Below are 17,182 nucleotides of genomic sequence, written 5' to 3' on the forward strand. Positions count from 1 at the left end.
CCCCAGACCCCACCTACTACCACCCCCTGGCTTCCAGGAATCCAGGCCACAATCTATTATTCCCAGCTAGTTTCACTCTCCCCTTTCTTCTCCCAGCCCCACCCAGCTGAGGTTCCCGGCTGGGGCTCCACTGCTTGGGTCTCCTACACTTCCCCATTTTCGAGTCCTGAAATTTCACATTAGGAACTGCGGGCCAGAGAATCCCAGGGCTGAAAGGCTGGGCCTCTCGGACTGCAGATATTGAGTCCAAGGAGACTGGAAGCCCCTTGGAGGCAGTCACTGCCAAAGGAGCAGAGAATTCTACTGGAGTTTGGTTTTCCTACTCCACCTCCCAGAGGTGTCTGAGACCAGCCCTGAGTTATAGTGGGATTCTGAAGAAGCTGGGAGGGGTTTGGGCTGACCTAAGTGGGCACCACTCATCCAAAAATCAGGAAAAGAGAAGATTCTAGGGCCACCTCCCAGTGGGGGAATCTCCAAGCTGCAATTGGGGCTGCTGCACTAGAAGGCTGACCCAAATCCCTTCAACTCCTGATGTGAGGAGCCACTGAAATCCAAGCCAGGCCATGCAGTGCCCCTCTGTGGGGCTGAGGGCTCCAGGCATAAGCTGCTGGTGCATATTACCCCACCACCACCACCACCCCCCCAAAAAAGTCCACATGGAGGGACTTCTTGTCTGGAAAGTCATGCACGCCAAGATCTGGTGCTGGGTTATACCTACTTCCACCAGCCTTGGAGGGAAGGGAATAGGTCTCTCTTCAGAGCAGGTATTCTAGCTCTGGGCAACCAGTTGCTCCCAGAGAGCTGACCTGGACAAGAGAAAGTAAGAAATGCACACAGCCCAGGCAGGAGCACAAGGGCAGGGGGTTGCCTGGGCTTGAGCACCAAGGAGACCCTGTTTCCCCATCAGGATGGCAGCTCCTGGCTTCCTAGTCTCTACCAGTCACCTCAGAGCAGACAAGCTAGCAGGCCAATCCTAACAGCCAAGACTGAAAGCGCCGAAATTGCGGTGCATAACCCTTTCGCAAGGACTCCAAGGCCTTTTGGAGCTGCACTGTCTTGGCTCACAAACCGGCTCTTGACCGGGGTCTGTACCTAGGGTGAAAAGCAGAGAACATATTTGAGGCTCATGTACGCACACACTCACTCACACACTCAGGAGACAGATTTTCCCTGGCTCGGTTTACTTTTCCATTGGCCAGGGGGGTGAGAGTGTCCCAAAGTCGGTGCAACCCTTGAAGAAGCAAGAGAAGAAAGTCGAAGTCATATGAACGCGGAAGCCTCTAAATAAACACCATTTCCATGGTTTTAATAAGCAAAATAGGAAACCATTTTAATAACCAAAAAACAGAAACCAGTCTGAATAAAACTACAATAGACTAGGGTTTAATATTTTCATATCATAAGCAGGGTTTGAAATTGATCCCTTATTTTACATGAAATAAAAACAATTTCTGTTGCGGCAAGTTTGATTTCAACACAGTTGAATCCGTAAAAACTGAAGCTCGTTTCTGATGCAGGACGAATATCCACAATATTTAAAACTGCAAGCACCATGCGGGTTCATACAATCTTGTTATTACTGTTAATTTATCAACTAATACAAACTCAAAAATGCATCCGGCCAGCAGCGCCAGCAATTTCAAATGGGAACTAAAAAATATGCTTTCATTTTGGTATTTTTGTCAGTGCAACTTAAACCCTTTTACTGACCTGCAGGAAAAAAAAAAAAAAGTAATAATAAAGAAAAACACCCAGATCGTCCCTATAACTACTATACAACAGAAGGGGGAGGAGGGGGACGAGGGGGACATCACTAATAACTCTTCCTGCTGTTTCAAAAGCAGGGAAAGAAACACATAATGTGTTGGTCTAAAGAGCGTACTTGAGAGTTGAAAACTTACTTGCCAATGTTTGGGTCTCCGGTACACTCTGAGCGTGGTGGTTGGTTCAAGGCAAGCTTTAGTCACCGCGTAGTCAGGGAAAGCGAAGCCGCTCGCCCTAAAAGCGCTAAGGCCCCTGCAACTAATGCGGGACCTGGAGGGTTTCGAAGGGACCTTGGGGCTATTTAGGTTACAATAAAAAGCAGAGGAAAATATCTGTTTTCCTTTCCTTTCTTGTTAGGGGTGTCAATTTGGCAGTAAGGCAAGGCGGGTAGTGAGTCCACGCGCGGGCCTCCGGGATGCAAACTCCGCAGCTGCCTGCCCTTCTACTCGGTACCGGAGACCCCAGTCCTCTCCACACCAACAAAATTGAAAAGTAAAGAGGGAGGGAAACGAGGACCGAATGAAGACAGGGGAAGGGAAGAAACACCTAACTTCCAAAGGTGCCCCAAGACAAAGTTGTTTTCTGAAGCAAAATGTCCTGAACATTTTTTTTTTTTTAACTTGCAAACAAAAATGCCATAATAATAAACCCCAACAAAGACACTCAGCTTGCTGCCACGTTCTCTGTGCGGTTTGGCGGGGCGGGTATTTACAAGCCGACAGCCGGGACAGAAACCCGGCACGCAGCTGCGGGAGTTTCCGAACTGCGATCCCTTCTCACCCAAGGAAACAAGGGGGTTATGATCCATGATCAACAACATGCTAAAGTTAAACAAGAAAATGGTACAAAATAGAAATTATTACCATACATGTCCAGCATGCAGGATTAATATTTTTAATGCAGATTTTTGTATTTTTTTTTTTCTATATAATCGAGCAGGCAATAAAACTGATGAGATTTGCGCGCCGAACGTCCTAACTGAGGACCGCGTCTCGGGGCTGAGTGCCAGTGTTCTTCGGACTCTGAACAGACAGGTCCGTCTGTCCTTCCTTCCCTCAGCCTCGCCTCGCGCCTTTCGGGACACCGGGGTCTCTCTCTCCTCTCCTCGCTGCTCTCTTCCTGGGGCGGACTACGTTCCCGCCGCGAAGCAGCGGCCCCGGCTTAACGCACAAAGTTCAGAAAGCCAGAAGTCTCTAGATGGCCTTGGCGACTCTTAGGGACTATGCCTCGCCGCCCTCCAGCCTGGAGAAAAGTTGCTCCGGGACCTCCCACCCTCTCATCTCTCTCTGGCTCTGCTCGAGTGTAGGAGGCGGCGCTGGCGCGCGCTACTTTCGCCTTCGCCAAGGTCCCCTGCCCGCCCGCGCGCCCGCAGGTCGTCCGCGGCCCGCGCGCCCTTCCTCCCTCTCACTCAAGTCAAACAGGTCAAGGCTGGGGCCGTGGCAGGAACAGGGTCCGGGGGAGTCCGGGGCTGGGGACACGGGACGGGGAGTCCAGGCAGGGGCAAGGGCGGGGGCCGGGACCGGCCACGACTCACAGAAAGAACTCGGGAGAGGAGGGGCTGTCGCTGGTGGAGCCCGCCTCCCTGAAGCCGGAGTTGGCGAGTTTCTCGCACTTGACCTTGTAGGCGTCTCTCTCGCGGGCCAGCCGGGACACCTCCTGCTTAAGCTGCTCCACCTGCTGAATGAGCTGCGTCTTCTCGTTCTCCAGGTGGTGTTTCTGCTGGACGCGTTTATACCTGCATGACTGGGCGTAGCCCCGGTTCTTCAGGGTCCGCCGCTTCTGCTTCAGGCGGATCACCTCGTCCTTGGTGAAGCCCCGCAGGTGGCGGTTCAGCTCGCGCACGGACATGGACACGAGCTGGTCGTCGGAGAAGCGGTCCTCCACGCTGCCGTTGCCGCCTGCAGCCGTGGCCGCGGCCGCCGCGTGCGGCCCGGGCCCGGGGTGGCTGGTGGGCAGCTGCTGCCCCGGGCTGGCGGCGCTGGACGGCGGCGGCGATGCTTGGTGATGATGGTGATGGTGCGGGTGCGCGTGCGGACCCAGCTCGTCGTGGGCCACGCCAGCGCCCGGGTATGCGTGGTGCGGGTGAGGATGGTGGTGGTGGTGGTGGTGGTGCGCGCTGCGAAAGCCGTCGAAGCTCTGCAGCGGCTGTGGCACCGGGTGCGAGCCGATCAGTGCCTCCACCGCGTCCTCGGGCGTCAAGTTGAGCGCCTCGGGGTTCATCTGCTGGTAGTTGCTCGCCATCCAGTACAGGTCCTCGAGGTGCGTCTTCTGTTCGGTCGGGCTGAAGCTGGGCGACGAGGGCACCGAGCTACACGGCGTGCTGAGCGGTGTGGACGACACCGAGCCGGCTGGCTGCAGACGCGTGCAGGGCCGGCCCGGACGCTCCGCGCGCCCCAGCGGCTCCTTCTTCACGTCGAACTTGAGCAGGTCGAAGTCGTTGACGTACTCCATGGCCAGCGGGCTGGTGGGCAGCTCTGGCCCCATGCTCAGCTCCGCGGCCATCGCTGACGCGAGGCGCAGCCGCCGCTGCCGCACGGGAAACTTTGCGGCCGGCCGGGGCGCGCCGAGCCAAGCGCGGGGGCGAAGAGCGGCGAGCCGGGGAGGCGGGGAGCTGAGGGCGCAGCGGGCCGGGGCCGCCGGCCAAGCCTTTGTCTGGGGACGCGGCGGCGCGCCGGAGAGTCCCGAGGCTGCCTGCGCCGCCCCAGAGCTCCGGGCTGTGGCAGCGCCGGGACCGGGCCGGGTCAAGCCGGATGGGGTGGAGAGGCAAGCGGGGCGCGCTGTGGGGCAGAGGGGAGGCGCGGGGCGAGCGCCCGCCGCTAGCTCTCTCGCTCTCTCGCTCTCGGGCTCTCTCCCTCACAGCCGCTCGCAGCCTGGCGGTGCAGCTGTGCTGGATCCGGCGCCGCCGCCGCCTTTTATGCCTTCCTGATGTCACCGGGGCGCGGGGGCCCGGTCGGCCCGGCACGCTGGCCAATGGCTGCACGGCCCCCGCGGCCCAGCGGCGCAGGGCGGGGCGCGCCTGACAGCTCCCCCGCCCCCCGCGTCAGCTGACTGGCGGCCTGAGCCGCCCGGGAGCCGCCGAGGCCTGGCACAGGACTGGAGCCGAGTGGGACGGCCGGCCTGAGCCCAACCCCCCACGCCCTCCAGGTCCCGGCCCCCGCACGCTCGCCTCCGTGAGCGCCCCACCTTTGGGCCAAAGCGCCGCTTCCACCCCTCGCGCGCTCGCCTCCCTCAATACCCTTTGCACCCCCAGCCAGCCCGTGTCAACCCCCAAGGAGGCTCAGAATGAGCGCCGGGACGTCGCCTCCCGGGCCCTTTGTTCCCAAGCGGCCCCCGCCCAGTGGGCGACGCTCTGTGTCCTCACGGCTGCGGGCTGTGTGAGCGCCGTGCGTGCCTGTGTTTCTGGAGGTCTGCGCGTATTCGTGTGTTGGGGCGGGGGGGGGGGGGCGGAGTTCGGTTCCAAGAGTTGTGTTCAGACCCAACTCAACCTCAAGGGACCTTTCTCGGGCCAAGCGGGGACCATTCCCCTCTTTGTGGGTGCGGTGGCCGAGCCCAGAGATACGACTCCACTGGCCCCGCCGCTCCCGGCGCTCACCCCATCCCCCAATGCCCGCGATGAAGGCAACGGGAAAAGGATTGACTAAAAGGCTCTGAATCCCTTTCCCTCGCCAGACGCACGGAACCCTGAGCACTCCGAGGCTCAGGGTCGAGGCCAGCCCGGGACTGTGCTCCGGGTGGCTCTCCGCTGCTGGGGAACGGGCCCTGTTTTTGTTTGAACGTTTTGTAACGATTAAGCAGATCCCGGCGTCAGCCCGCGGTGGAGAGGCTCAAACAGGCATAAAGTGCGACCCCAAGTGGCCACTGCGCGCAAAGGCGTCCCGAACCGCCCGGCACACGGCCCGAAGGCTTGGACGGCGCCTCGGAACCAGCCAGGTCTTCCTACCTGGCCCAACCCGAGCCAGCCCAGGACGCAGGCTCTGTGTGCACCGGAGCCCAGGATAGGTTCCCCTCGAGCCGCGCACAGGTCCTCCGGTCTCGTCTTTCGACTCAGCTGAGAGCCTCGCGCTGGTCTCCCTCGCTGAATTCCGTTTCCCAGCCTTCGGGGCTGCCTATCGGCTGCTCCCCGTGCGGGAAGGTCCTGGGCTGGGGGTACCGGTGGCCGAAAGTGGAAATGCCACAGATGGGGACCTAGGGCTGTCCGGTGAGAAACCTCCCCGGAGCGCAGACGGGGAGACCTGAGCTCACCGCACTAAGCATCCAGACAGGGCTCGGGCGCAGCGCACCCTCCCTACCGGGGTTCGGGATGGCCGGAAATAAGGGGTCCTTCCAGAGACCCTGGCCCAGGCGTCGAAACCGGATAAATCTCGAATTCGCAGGACCCGGAGACCCGACCCGCCTCCCGCGTCGCCTTCTGTTTTTCAGCTTTGGGCGCGCAGCGAAAGGCAGGAGAAACGTGCACACTGGGTGAGCGTGTCCGGGCCACTGTCTGCGCGGGACCAGCACGACTGACGCCTCGCGTAAGGGTCAAGTGGGCCACACCAATGCGGACGCGGCCATGTCTTTTTGAGTATTAGAAGGTAAAATATTTGCCTCCAGTTAGTCTGAAAACCCTCTATTCTCTTGCGCCCTCAAAGAGGTTGGGATAGGGTGTGGTTTGGGGCCGCCTATTTATAATAAAATGAATGTATTTTAACTAAAACTGGAACTTAAAGGTTTGGACCAGCGACTATAATGCTGAGAGAGCCCGTCTGCAACCCTCTTCGAGAAGCGCGCTCTCCGCAGAAACGATTTGGCTGCCTGGGGAGAGAGCCTGGGCCGTGTCGCTGCGCCGCCCTTGCCCAAAGCCAGGCGCTGGCGACACGCACCCGCCCCGTAAGTGTCCCCGTCGCGTTCGTACGCGGTGAGCACACACTCTGACCGCGGCTCAGTGGGGAACGTTCGGAGGTCACCCTGGACCGGCCGTCTTGGCTCTGTGCAGACTATGGCTCCGGCCACGCTGGACAAACACACCGAGCTCTCTCGGTGCAGCTCACTGAACCCGAGCCGGCAGCGCCCTCCCTCCGGGCCATAAGACAGACACCCGCGGCTCCCAGCCTGCGCCTGACACTGCGGCCCTCTGAGCTCTCGCTAAGGCGGCCGGGCGGCCGGGCTGACCCTGTCCCCGAGTGTCCCCTCCGTCTGCCTGACCCTAGCCATAGACGACCCAGACCCGACTCTCAAGAGCGTGGCCCGTCAAGGTCCTGGGAGTTCCTGCGGCCCCAGCTCTGTGGTTCCAAATCTCCTGTTCTGCGGGTGTCCTGCCGCCGTCTCAGGGTCTCTAGGACCTGAGCTTTGTCTGGGCAAGCGCGCTCCTCTTTGTCCCAGTGCCTCTGTCTCTGTTGCGGTCACTCGCTCCCCCTGGGCTTTGACTGAGATCTCTCTGTAGGTCCCTAGGTTCACCTCCCCCAAGATCCGTTTCGTAGCCACTCCCTCTTCTCCCCAGTCCCCAACCACCCCCACCAAAAAGTTGGAAAGAGCCCCACCCCTGCTAGGCCACGGGTGAGTGACCGGGACACGCAAGTTGCCCCGGGGAGTGAAGGCCGCTGCAGGGCAGCCGACCCCACTTCTTGGCCCGGCCTCCCCCGACCCCGGCTCCTGCCGCGTTTCTCTGCAGGGTCGCGGAGCCCCAGGCCCTGCTGCCTTCTGCTCCAGACTGCCACCGCGGGCCACAGCCTCTGCGGGCCGGGGTTCTGAATCAGCGTGCCGGACTCCCCGTCATGGATACAGCAGTATCCGGAGGCTGCACCCCATCCCTAAAAGACAGGTGGAGAAGGGGACCGGCTGCTGTATACCCATTGACTGGGAGTCAGACACCCTGGAAAAAGAGAAGGGATGGTGCAAGAAAAAGTGAAGAGTTGAGGAGGAGAAGCGAAGAGAAAGAGGCCAGGAGACACAAGAGCAGTGCGCAGAGTCCTGAGCTTCCTTGAAGGAAAGGAAAGCCGAGGATCGGTGGCGGCCAAAGCCTCTCTCTACTGAACAGCTAGTGCTAGCCAAAATTCCGATTCGAGAGTTTCACCCCAAAGCTACCCCCTCAACCCTTCCCAGGTTGGGCCTGAGGCTTTGCATCCCGGTCGCACCATCTTGGGATTCTTTAGTTACAAATGGTGACGGAGGAGTTTCTGCCTGTCCCAGCTGCTGCAGAGCCTGGGGCACTCAAAGTGGAGATGAGGGAAGTGGTTATTCCCTAAGGGAGTGTGGAGCCCACTGCCAGCCGCAGGGCACGAGGTTGGCCGCGCTGCCCCTGTCCTCCCCTTTTCAACTGAGTGGGTGACTGGAGAGCGACCCCGCGGCGCACTTCCACGTGCGCCTCCGGAACAGAGCGGCTGTCCTGGAATCTGCATTTGGCCCGCCGGGTTCACCCCATCGTTTCCCTGAGGGCTGCAGGTGTTTGGTGAGCATCCCTGTGCGAGCGTGGGTGAGGTTGGAGGCGTGCGGGAGGGGTGTGTGTGTGTGTGTGTGTGTGTGTGTGTGTGTGTGTGTGTGTGTGTGTGTGTGTGTGTGCATCCCTGTGCGAGCGTGGGTGAGGTTGGAGGCGTGCGGGAGGGGTGTGTGTGTGTGTGTGTGTGTGTGTGTGTGTGTGTGTGTGTGTGTGTGTGTGTGTGTGTGTGTGTGTGTGTGTGTGTGTTCACGCGTGTGTGTGTTGGGTGGGGAGGCAAAGCAGCAAGATGCAGGAGCTCCAAACTCCCAGCCTCAGAGCCTGGTGGGTAGCAAGGCTGTACTATCCCAGGTCGCCAAGCAGAGGCTAGTGATCCTAAAGGCCACAGGGCAGAGTTCTGCCAAGGAGAGAACTCCTTGCCCCCCGCCCCCCGGAGTCTGCCTTCTGTGTTTGCCTCATGCTGAGGCACTCATAGTGTCACCTGTTTCTTCCAAGTATCCCTGAGGTCTTTCCCACTTTTCAGCGTCTCAGTGGGAAGATGTTCTGTTGCTCCCAGTTCCTTGGAGCCTCCCCAAATCTGTGGCTTACCAAGGAGCAGGAGGTTTTTCTGCCCTTCCTCTTCCTTTTTCCTAAAGGCAGCTGTCACTTCCTCTTTCCCCTGCCCCACAATCAGATTCCAACCCAGTACTTACAAAAAAATATTCTTGAGGTTCTGGGTCCTAGTAGCCTTTAGGCATCCAAAGGACTCAGCAGGTGCCAGCGTTATACTGACTGTAGAGCCCTTACCCTGGCTGCCTCCCCTGGGGACCATGGACCACCCCTCCACACACACCCACACACACACTTAGGAGTGGGAGTTTATTATTAAAACTACTTCACCTTTCATAAGTTTCATAAAAAGAAGTTTCTGCAGTCAGTATAACTCTGGCTCCCTCCTGGTACCCACATTTTAGGTTATTTTTGTGGTTCACATTCTATTTCTATTGGACAGCACTACATTAGATAACCACTGGGCAGTATTGCCTCCAATATAGATGTGATATTTAATAATAATAATATTCATTCCCATTTGAACAGAGATTTGCAAAGACTTTATCATTCACTTTTTCATTCAATTCTCATAACCCTATCAGGTAGCAAATGTTATTATCTCTATTTTACGGAGATAGGTAGGCAGGTAGGTAGGTAGATAGATATAGATGTATAGTAGTGTTTTAAGAGCTTTATGCATATCTGCTCATTCGGTCCTCACACTGCCCTATGAGATGAGAAGGATTACCCACATCTTACACAAAGAACAAGGCTCTGAGAGGTTAAGTGATTTCTTTAGTTACACGGCAGTGAAGAGCTGGAACTTCCAGCCCCAAGTCCAGTGCTCTGCATACCATGAAATGTGTGGTCTCTATCTCAAGTGGGTAGTATCCCAAGGACCCAGGTGTCAGCACATTTCTCCAGCTGCTCTCTGGGTCAGGCTTTCCAACTCTCTACAGAATTAGTGATTTTGTTCAGGTCACAGCCCTACCAAGTACCAAGTCCCTGCCAAGGACTTGGTTCTGCTTCTACACAAAAGAATAGGCCCAGTTTTCACATTATATGAATCTTATCATTCTACCCTCCCCTCTGCCACCTCCTGGCTTAACTATAAATTCCTTTGACTCTTGGAAAAAGAACCAAACGCCTTAACATTTCCTCCAGGCCCTGAATAATCTGCTCCTGCCAACTTTTCCCACCTCATCTCTCGTTGTATTCTCCCCCCCACACACACACAATCCTCCAGGCACACTGACTTGAAGTTCTTTTACAGCCCAAGCTGTGTTCTGCCACCAGGCCTTTGCACACACACACCCAACCCCTGAGCATGAATCAATCTCTTGTTTCTAGGAAAGATGGTCTGTGGATCTTCCCAGGCCTCAGAAGGAAATGGTTGTACCTGGGCATGTGGATGGGGAGAAGAGCCTACTAGCAAGGACAAAGTCCTGGTTTTTCTAGAGAAATCACACACATTGGAGTCATAAGGCAGTGCCTGTACCACTATCCCTTCTTCAAGCTGGATCAGAATAGACCTTTGGGAGAGGCCTTAGGAAATGACACAGGGAAGTTCAAGGAAATGGTTTGGTCAGCTAGTCCAAATGTTTTTCACTTGAGAAAAGCGTTACAAACATTTCTGAGCCACAGTCTGACTTTATAGGTCTGAACAGAGCCCAGGAGTTTACATTTTAATAAGTTCCCTGGATAATTCTGATGCCAGGGAGGGGCAAGAAACACACTCTAAGAAACTAGATGGAGCATGATTTTGAGCTCCTGGATGAAGTCTCCAGGAGTTGGAGTTGCTGTGTCCCCAATAGCCAGTGCAATGCCCACACCAGGAGGAACTCAGTTATAGTTGTGGAATGAATGAATGAATGAATGAATGAACGAACAAACGAACAGCTAGGCAAATGCTGACACTCCCTGACAGTGTGATGTCTCAGAATCCTCAGGCCTTTGATGCACACCCTACAGCACCCTTCTCTCCTTAGTTAACAGTTATTTGTGAACCAATCCTTACTCCTTCCTGAGACCAAAAACCAACTCAGGGAATGTGGATGGTTTGAGTCATCCCACCCCACCTGCCTCCCTGCTTTCCCCCTCCTCTGTCTGGATGTTTGTCAGGGGCCCAGAGGTCTAGCTTCCCACCACGTGCTCATCAGAGCTTGGGGAGAAAATTTCTAGTTGCAGGGGAAGGTGGTGGCACCCTCACACTGCCTGGGGACCTGGTGCCTGGGGCCGAGGAGGTAATAATGCTGTTTGGTTGTGCCAAAGCCCAGGCTCAGTCTAGCCAGGAGCTGCTGTGGTCACTCAGTCTCTTTTTTTCCCTTCTTCTTCTTAAAATGAATTATACAAGATATACAGACCACTTTCTCATTGTAAAAAATGCAACAATGTAGTTTTAACATCTATGTCTAGAGCTACAGCTTGCTTTTTTATTTTTACTCAGCAACTTCTGTGTCAATACACTGAGATCTACTTCTTTTTTTTTAACTAATGCATGGCATTCCATTCGATGGATGCCCTGAAGTTTTTTATCCAGCCCATATTGGCAGACATTTAAGCTATTTGTAATCTTTCACTATTGCAAACAATGCTGCAACTAACAGCTTTTTACATGCTTCTTTTTGCACATGTGCAAGCATTTCTCTAGAAAGCAAGAAATGAAACTGCTGGATTGAAAGATGTGTATATTTTCAATCTTAGTACTGTCAAATTAGCCTCTAACAAGATTAAACCTATTTAATTTCCCATCAGAAACATATGAGGGTAACCTGTTTCCCCAGAGCCAAACCAATAATGGATTTTATCATGGTTTTTCATTTTTGTGTCAATTCCATAACCAGTGCTGGGAGATGAGAGTCCAGGGAAGGACATGGCTTCTTTCCTTGCCCCCAGGAAATTGTAAACCTTCCTGTTGTAGCTGGAAAGTTGTTGTGATGGCAGTTCTTCCACGATGCTGGCAGATTTCAAGCAAATGAGCCTTTCGTTCTATTGGGGGAAGAGGAGTTGCAGATAAGGCTACAGAGAGGAGGTCACACTTGACTAGGGCTTTGGAGGCTGAGATGAAATTTGTTAAGCACAGAAATGCCAGAGGGCCTGGTATTAGGACCAATCCAAGCAAAAGCATGGAGCAAAGGCACTGTCTCAGGCACTTGGGAAGCTATTTCAGAGAGGCTGGAAATAGAGTTGGAGGCTTCTGCAGGAGCCAACACTTGAAGGGCTTTGAATGCTGCACCAAAGAGTCAGAGCTCTGTCATGGAGCTAGAAGATCATCTCCACATGGGCAGGCATCTTTTTTGGTTTACTGTCAGACAGCATATAATAGGTACTCTGCAAATATTTATGGAAATAAAAAGAATCCCAAAGGTATTTAAGCAGCATGCTTAATTCTCTTACATCTCTCATGAAGACAAGGTGCTCTCAATGCCAGGGACTATGAACCAGGCACAGACAAGCCAAGCTCAGAATCTTTTCCTGGGTTTCAGTCCCTCGACAGGGCCTTGTGCCAGGTCCCTTTCACCTCTGCCCGTTAGAGATTGCTTTTGGTCTCTGTGTTGACAACCCCTGTTTCTGTGTTTGGAGCGGCTATTTAGTGCCATTTCCTGATTTAATATCAGCACCATCACGAAGCAAGGATGCACAGTTAGCAGTTTTTGCTCCAAGTATTTTTCAAGTTCCCTTTTGATGTAAGGGTTGGGTTTGCAGCTTCCCTGATCTTGCCTAGCGAGGGGAGTGAGGCAGAGATCGGGGGAAGGAGCTGGGAGCCAGAGGTGGGAGGAGAGGAGAGGCGGAGAGGACCCTGAGAAGATTCATCCAGTCCAGCTACGCTGAGATTCCAAGCTCCTTTCTAGAAACAGGATGGCAGAGGGTTTAGCTAAGATAAGTGGGGCAGGCACTGGCAAGTGTGGCCTCTGAGCAAGGCTGCTGCCACCCTTCCGTGTGGGTGTGAAGATGCACACACATATCTCTGCTCATATGTCTCTGTCACAAAAACAAAGGGCTAAAAAGCTTAAATATGCTAACATGATGCAATTCAAAACACCAGCACATGAAAACAAAATGGGCTTAAAGAAAAATGTAAGATAGATGCAGGTGCCAGTAGTGCTCAGTTTTTTGTTTTGGGGGGTTTTTTTGACTGAGTACCTACTATGCCCAAGAACTCCTGCAGGGCTAACTGTTGAGAACAGAGACTGAGGAGCTTATCTTCTGATGGGAACAGATTTTTTTCATTACGTGATGGTCAATGCCATTTCCTCACTTAATATCAGCAACAGCACAGATGTCAGTGGCAATGGAAGCGTGCTCAGGGAGCTGTGCACACACAGGAACACACACTCGAGGAGAGGACATAGACTGGCACTCCTTCTCCAGAGTCCTAGAAGGTCCTGCCCCTCCCCACCTGTAGGCACCTGTGCGACCTGCTGCTGGGTCTCATTTCTACCTCTACTACCACCCACCTGTAGGGCTCTTCCTCTGAGACCCTCTGTGTCATTTTGGGTCTTCTGAGAAGCAGAAACCCAACAGATTAGATGTGCAAGAGATTTATTGAGGAAACACCTGTGAAGAGTAAAGGGGGAGAGAGCAGGAAGAGGCAGGGAGAGCATTCAGGCCACAACATGGGTCTCACGCCTGTGAAAGGAGAGGGAAAAGGAAGGAGGATTTGGAAGGAGGAGCCTTAGACTGCAGCACTGCTCTAGGAAAGTTGCAACCAGGCTCAAGGGGAATCTCTAAGCCAAAGTCACCCGTTGGGAGTCCCACATCTTGTAGGAAGAAGCCAACACTAGCACCACTCCCCACCCCCATGCTCAGTGAGTGCCTGGGAGTAACTGGGAGGAAGTACAGCCTCCTCTCGGACACACTGGTGGAGCCAGGGGTGGCATGCAGGCCATCAGTCCACTGTGCTCCTCGTGGCAATTTCTCTTAAAAGAGACTTTAGCGGCGTACTTGCATGGCCACCTCACCCTCCTCCTTCTACTCAGTCAAAGCAGACTTCCCCAGGTAATGAAATTAATATTAGCAAGCCTCTTATTGAGTTTTCTACATGCTAGGGACTGTGCTCCATTTAGCTTTCATGATATCACTGAGTCCTCCGCCATAACCGTATGACACGGGTGCTGTTATCACTATTACCCCTGTTTTATAGGCAAGGAGGCCAAGGCTCAAATAAATTCCATCACTTGCTAGAGGCCACAGCTAGCAGGTGACAGAGAGAAGATTCAAAGCCTGTTTGACCCTCACCACTGCTCTAGACTGCCTTGGCCAAAAGGGGGATTGGAAGGGGTAAGTGGGAGGCTCATCTCTCTCTTTGCACCCACCTCTCCTGCTGCTGATCCCTAGGATGTGTTAACAGCACAGCCCCCAAGAAGGTCCTTCAGTCTCATCAGGGCTGATGCCAGCCCCTTCCAGACTGGCCTCAGGGTGCTGACAGCCTGCCAGTCAGCTCAAAGCAGAAGGCCCAGACTGCTCACCTGAAGTAGGCACTCTCCAGCAGCCACACATCTGTCTTACTCTTGGGCATCACCTCCTCCAGGAAACCCTCACCCACCCCCTGGCTGGCTCATGTTTCAATAGCATCTTATGCACACTGCCCAAAGCATCTGTTATATCTGTGTCCACCACCAAACTCAGCCTCTAGGACCAACACCAGGTCTGAGTCATATCAGGGTCCCTAGCACCCAGCATGGGGACCTGGCACAGGAAGAGTGACAATACATGGACAGGATTCTCGGACAAAGGAAGACTGGTCCAGGGCATCAAGAAGACACCCTTGGAGGGCATGAGACCTCTGTCATGAGAACCAGTGCTCTGGCCTTCAGAAGTGCAACCTGCACTTCCCGGCCTGGCCGCCAGGGGCCTCACCCCCAGGCAGTGTTAACAACCAAGCTTCCCGCTTCTCTACAGCAAATCAATGCTTCCCACCATCACCCCACCTTCTCTGCAGGGGGCCAGGCCCATGCTTGTACCCTTGCTTTCCAAGGCCTCAGCATCTGCTCTCTGCCAGTGGCCCAGTGGGTAGTCCCAGCCAAGGAGAAGAGTTATTTTTATTTATTTCTTCTTAATCATGAACTTAATTTAGCTGCTAATCAGGTTACCATGGTGACTTGCACTGGATTTATAGCAGTTTCCTAAAGCGCCTTTTTCGTACTCTTTTGGGTGAACAAATACAATTTGAGTGATGCACAAAGTGCATAAATATCGGGTGTCCTAGAAAAAGGTCAGATGCGTGAGCTTTGTGTTTGCCATTCATCCTGCCTAATGTGCTTAAGAAAGACCTTTGACTCTGGACAGACCCGAGGCTCCTCTCTTCTGTCCTCCCTTTAAAACCTTCAGTGGATCCCCACTGCAAACCGGGTAAGGGCAGAGGTTTCTGCATTGCTTTCAAGGCCTGCTCTTCTAGCCTCCCCTCCCTAATTCTCTACCTTCCTATTTCTCGAGTTGTTCCCTGCATGCTCATGCCTCTGTGCCATTGCTTGTGCTGTGCCCTGGCCTGGAAAGCCCTTCCCAGGCAACAGGGGAGACCTCATCCCTCAGAGTTCTCCAGAAGGGTTCATTCCTCTCTCCTTGTCCTGGGAATGACAGTGGCCTGGCTTGTCTTGGGATCAACCCATCCCAATGTGTTATTTGAGAACATCTTTGAGCACTCTCACTGGCCCCACTACCACTTTGGCAGGGGTGGGGGTATGTTGCTGGCCAGCCCAGGATAGCAGGGCAGGGAGGCAATGGGAGAGGAGATGAGGCGTTGGCATTTTGACAGCATTCTGTATTTTACTGTCTGTGAACCTCACCTCGTATTCCATCCAGGTGGTTGGGGGCAGAGGGGGACTCAGTCCATCTCCCCTCTGTGTCTCACCCCATGGGCTCAGAAGTACTCCTGCCTTGGGCCAACTGGAAGCCAGCCCCCTCTTTGGTTCCCAGAAAAGACAGTGTCTCCAGGCTGGAGACCAGAATTCCAGGTTTCCCCTGAGGACCTTGAGGCTGGCTGCCAATCAGTCCTGGGATCAGCTACAGTCCATTAGTGAATGCCCAGGGCCCAAGGCGCCAATGGAGCCACCAGGCGTCGGCACCAGATCCTGCTCAGGGAACCCAAAACCACCTTCAATTATTGTCTTGGCCTTTTTAATCAGACGAACTGGACCCATGGACCATGGGCTGGTTCACTAGGCTCAGAAACCCCTCCAGCCCTCAGCCCTGTCACCCTATGCTCACCAGGCACCCTCCAGGTCTGGATGTAGGTATGGGCCCCAGACGAGACACTCTCTGAACCTCCTGGGGCACAAGAGGATAGCCCTGCCCCTTTGCAGCAGCCCACGCTGCAGGTGAGGCCGTGTGAGCTCGTTAAGTTACCACCCCTCTCTGAGCCTCACTTCCTTCATCTGGAAGACAAGGCTAGAGTCATGGCACATGTGCTGGCATCAGTAACTATGGACTGACTTGAATTCTGGCCCTTCTGAACTTGGACTCAGAAGCACTGGGTTCAAATCCTGGCTCTGCACCTTTATTTAATTTTGCTTTAAGTTTGAGGCCAGTGGAGAGGACAGTTCGGTTCTGAGAGAGTGAGATTAGCAGGCCCATACAGCTATAATAGCAACCAAGAAAGGAATGTCTATGACATGCAAGGCAAACCCTGAATGTCTGTAGCAACTGCAGCAGGAATGTTTGTTCATTTATACCCCAGAGGAGTTCTGGCTAAAATGAACATGACCCAGGGGGTGGAGAGTAGAGGCTCCCTCTACCTGGGCATAAAACCCCCCAGGGATCCAGACAATCACCCAAGGCTTGAGAGTGTCTGAGGTTCTAATCCTAGTTCACTAGCAAATTCACTGTGTGTTCTTGGGCAAGTCACTTAACCTCTCTGAGCTTCAAAAAATATTTTTGGGGGGAGATCAAATCCCCATACCTTATGTTCTTCAGATCCCCTTCCAGCATGTGAGCTTATCAAGCTGATTCTGGCCCATCTAACCGTACAGCGAGAAGAGATTATGACTTTGTAAAAACTCAAAGTAAAGCACAGTAATCCCTCTGGCCACTGGGGGCTGCCTTACTCCACCCCTGCACGTTACTTAAGGTGACAGCTAACAGGTGCCCATTCCCTGCAATGACTCAACAAGCATCCAGCATGGAGGAAAGCAGGGAACTCCCTGTTGACTGGGGTGTGCTACACAGCACTGTGTTTAGGAGCATAGTCTCTGCAGCCTGACTACCTGGGTTCAAATCCCAGCTCTGCCATTTGCTATCTGTGTGGCCTTGGGCAAGTTACCTAACCTTTCTGTGTCTCCTCTTCCTCATATGTGTTATAAGACTAATAATAGCATATACCTCTTTGGATTGCTGGAAGGATTAAATGATTAAGCACTTAGTGTTGCGTGTTGATGATTATGGACCAAACATCTCTCCCATATGTTAGTTCTAAAAGCTACTATTATTGGGCCTGTCTTACATTCAAGGAAACTGAGGTATGGAGAAATTCAGGGTCTG

The 17,182-nt window shown here is 54.0% G+C and overlaps 1 protein-coding gene across 1 annotated transcript; it reads right to left on the bottom strand.

Moving 5' to 3' along the window:
• Window positions 1-1,383: 1,383 nt before the first annotated feature.
• Window positions 1,384-4,266, bottom strand: MAFB (MAF bZIP transcription factor B). The gene has a single exon (XM_063105090.1). It carries the CDS (start codon window positions 4,264-4,266, stop codon window positions 3,295-3,297), a length of 972 nt encoding a protein of 323 aa, XP_062961160.1. The 3' UTR covers window positions 1,384-3,294.
• Between the last annotated feature and the right edge of the window lie 12,916 nt (window positions 4,267-17,182).

This window comes from Cynocephalus volans, chromosome 1 (genome assembly GCF_027409185.1).
Source record: "Cynocephalus volans isolate mCynVol1 chromosome 1, mCynVol1.pri, whole genome shotgun sequence".
In the NCBI taxonomy this organism is placed as follows: Eukaryota; Metazoa; Chordata; class Mammalia; order Dermoptera; family Cynocephalidae; genus Cynocephalus; species Cynocephalus volans.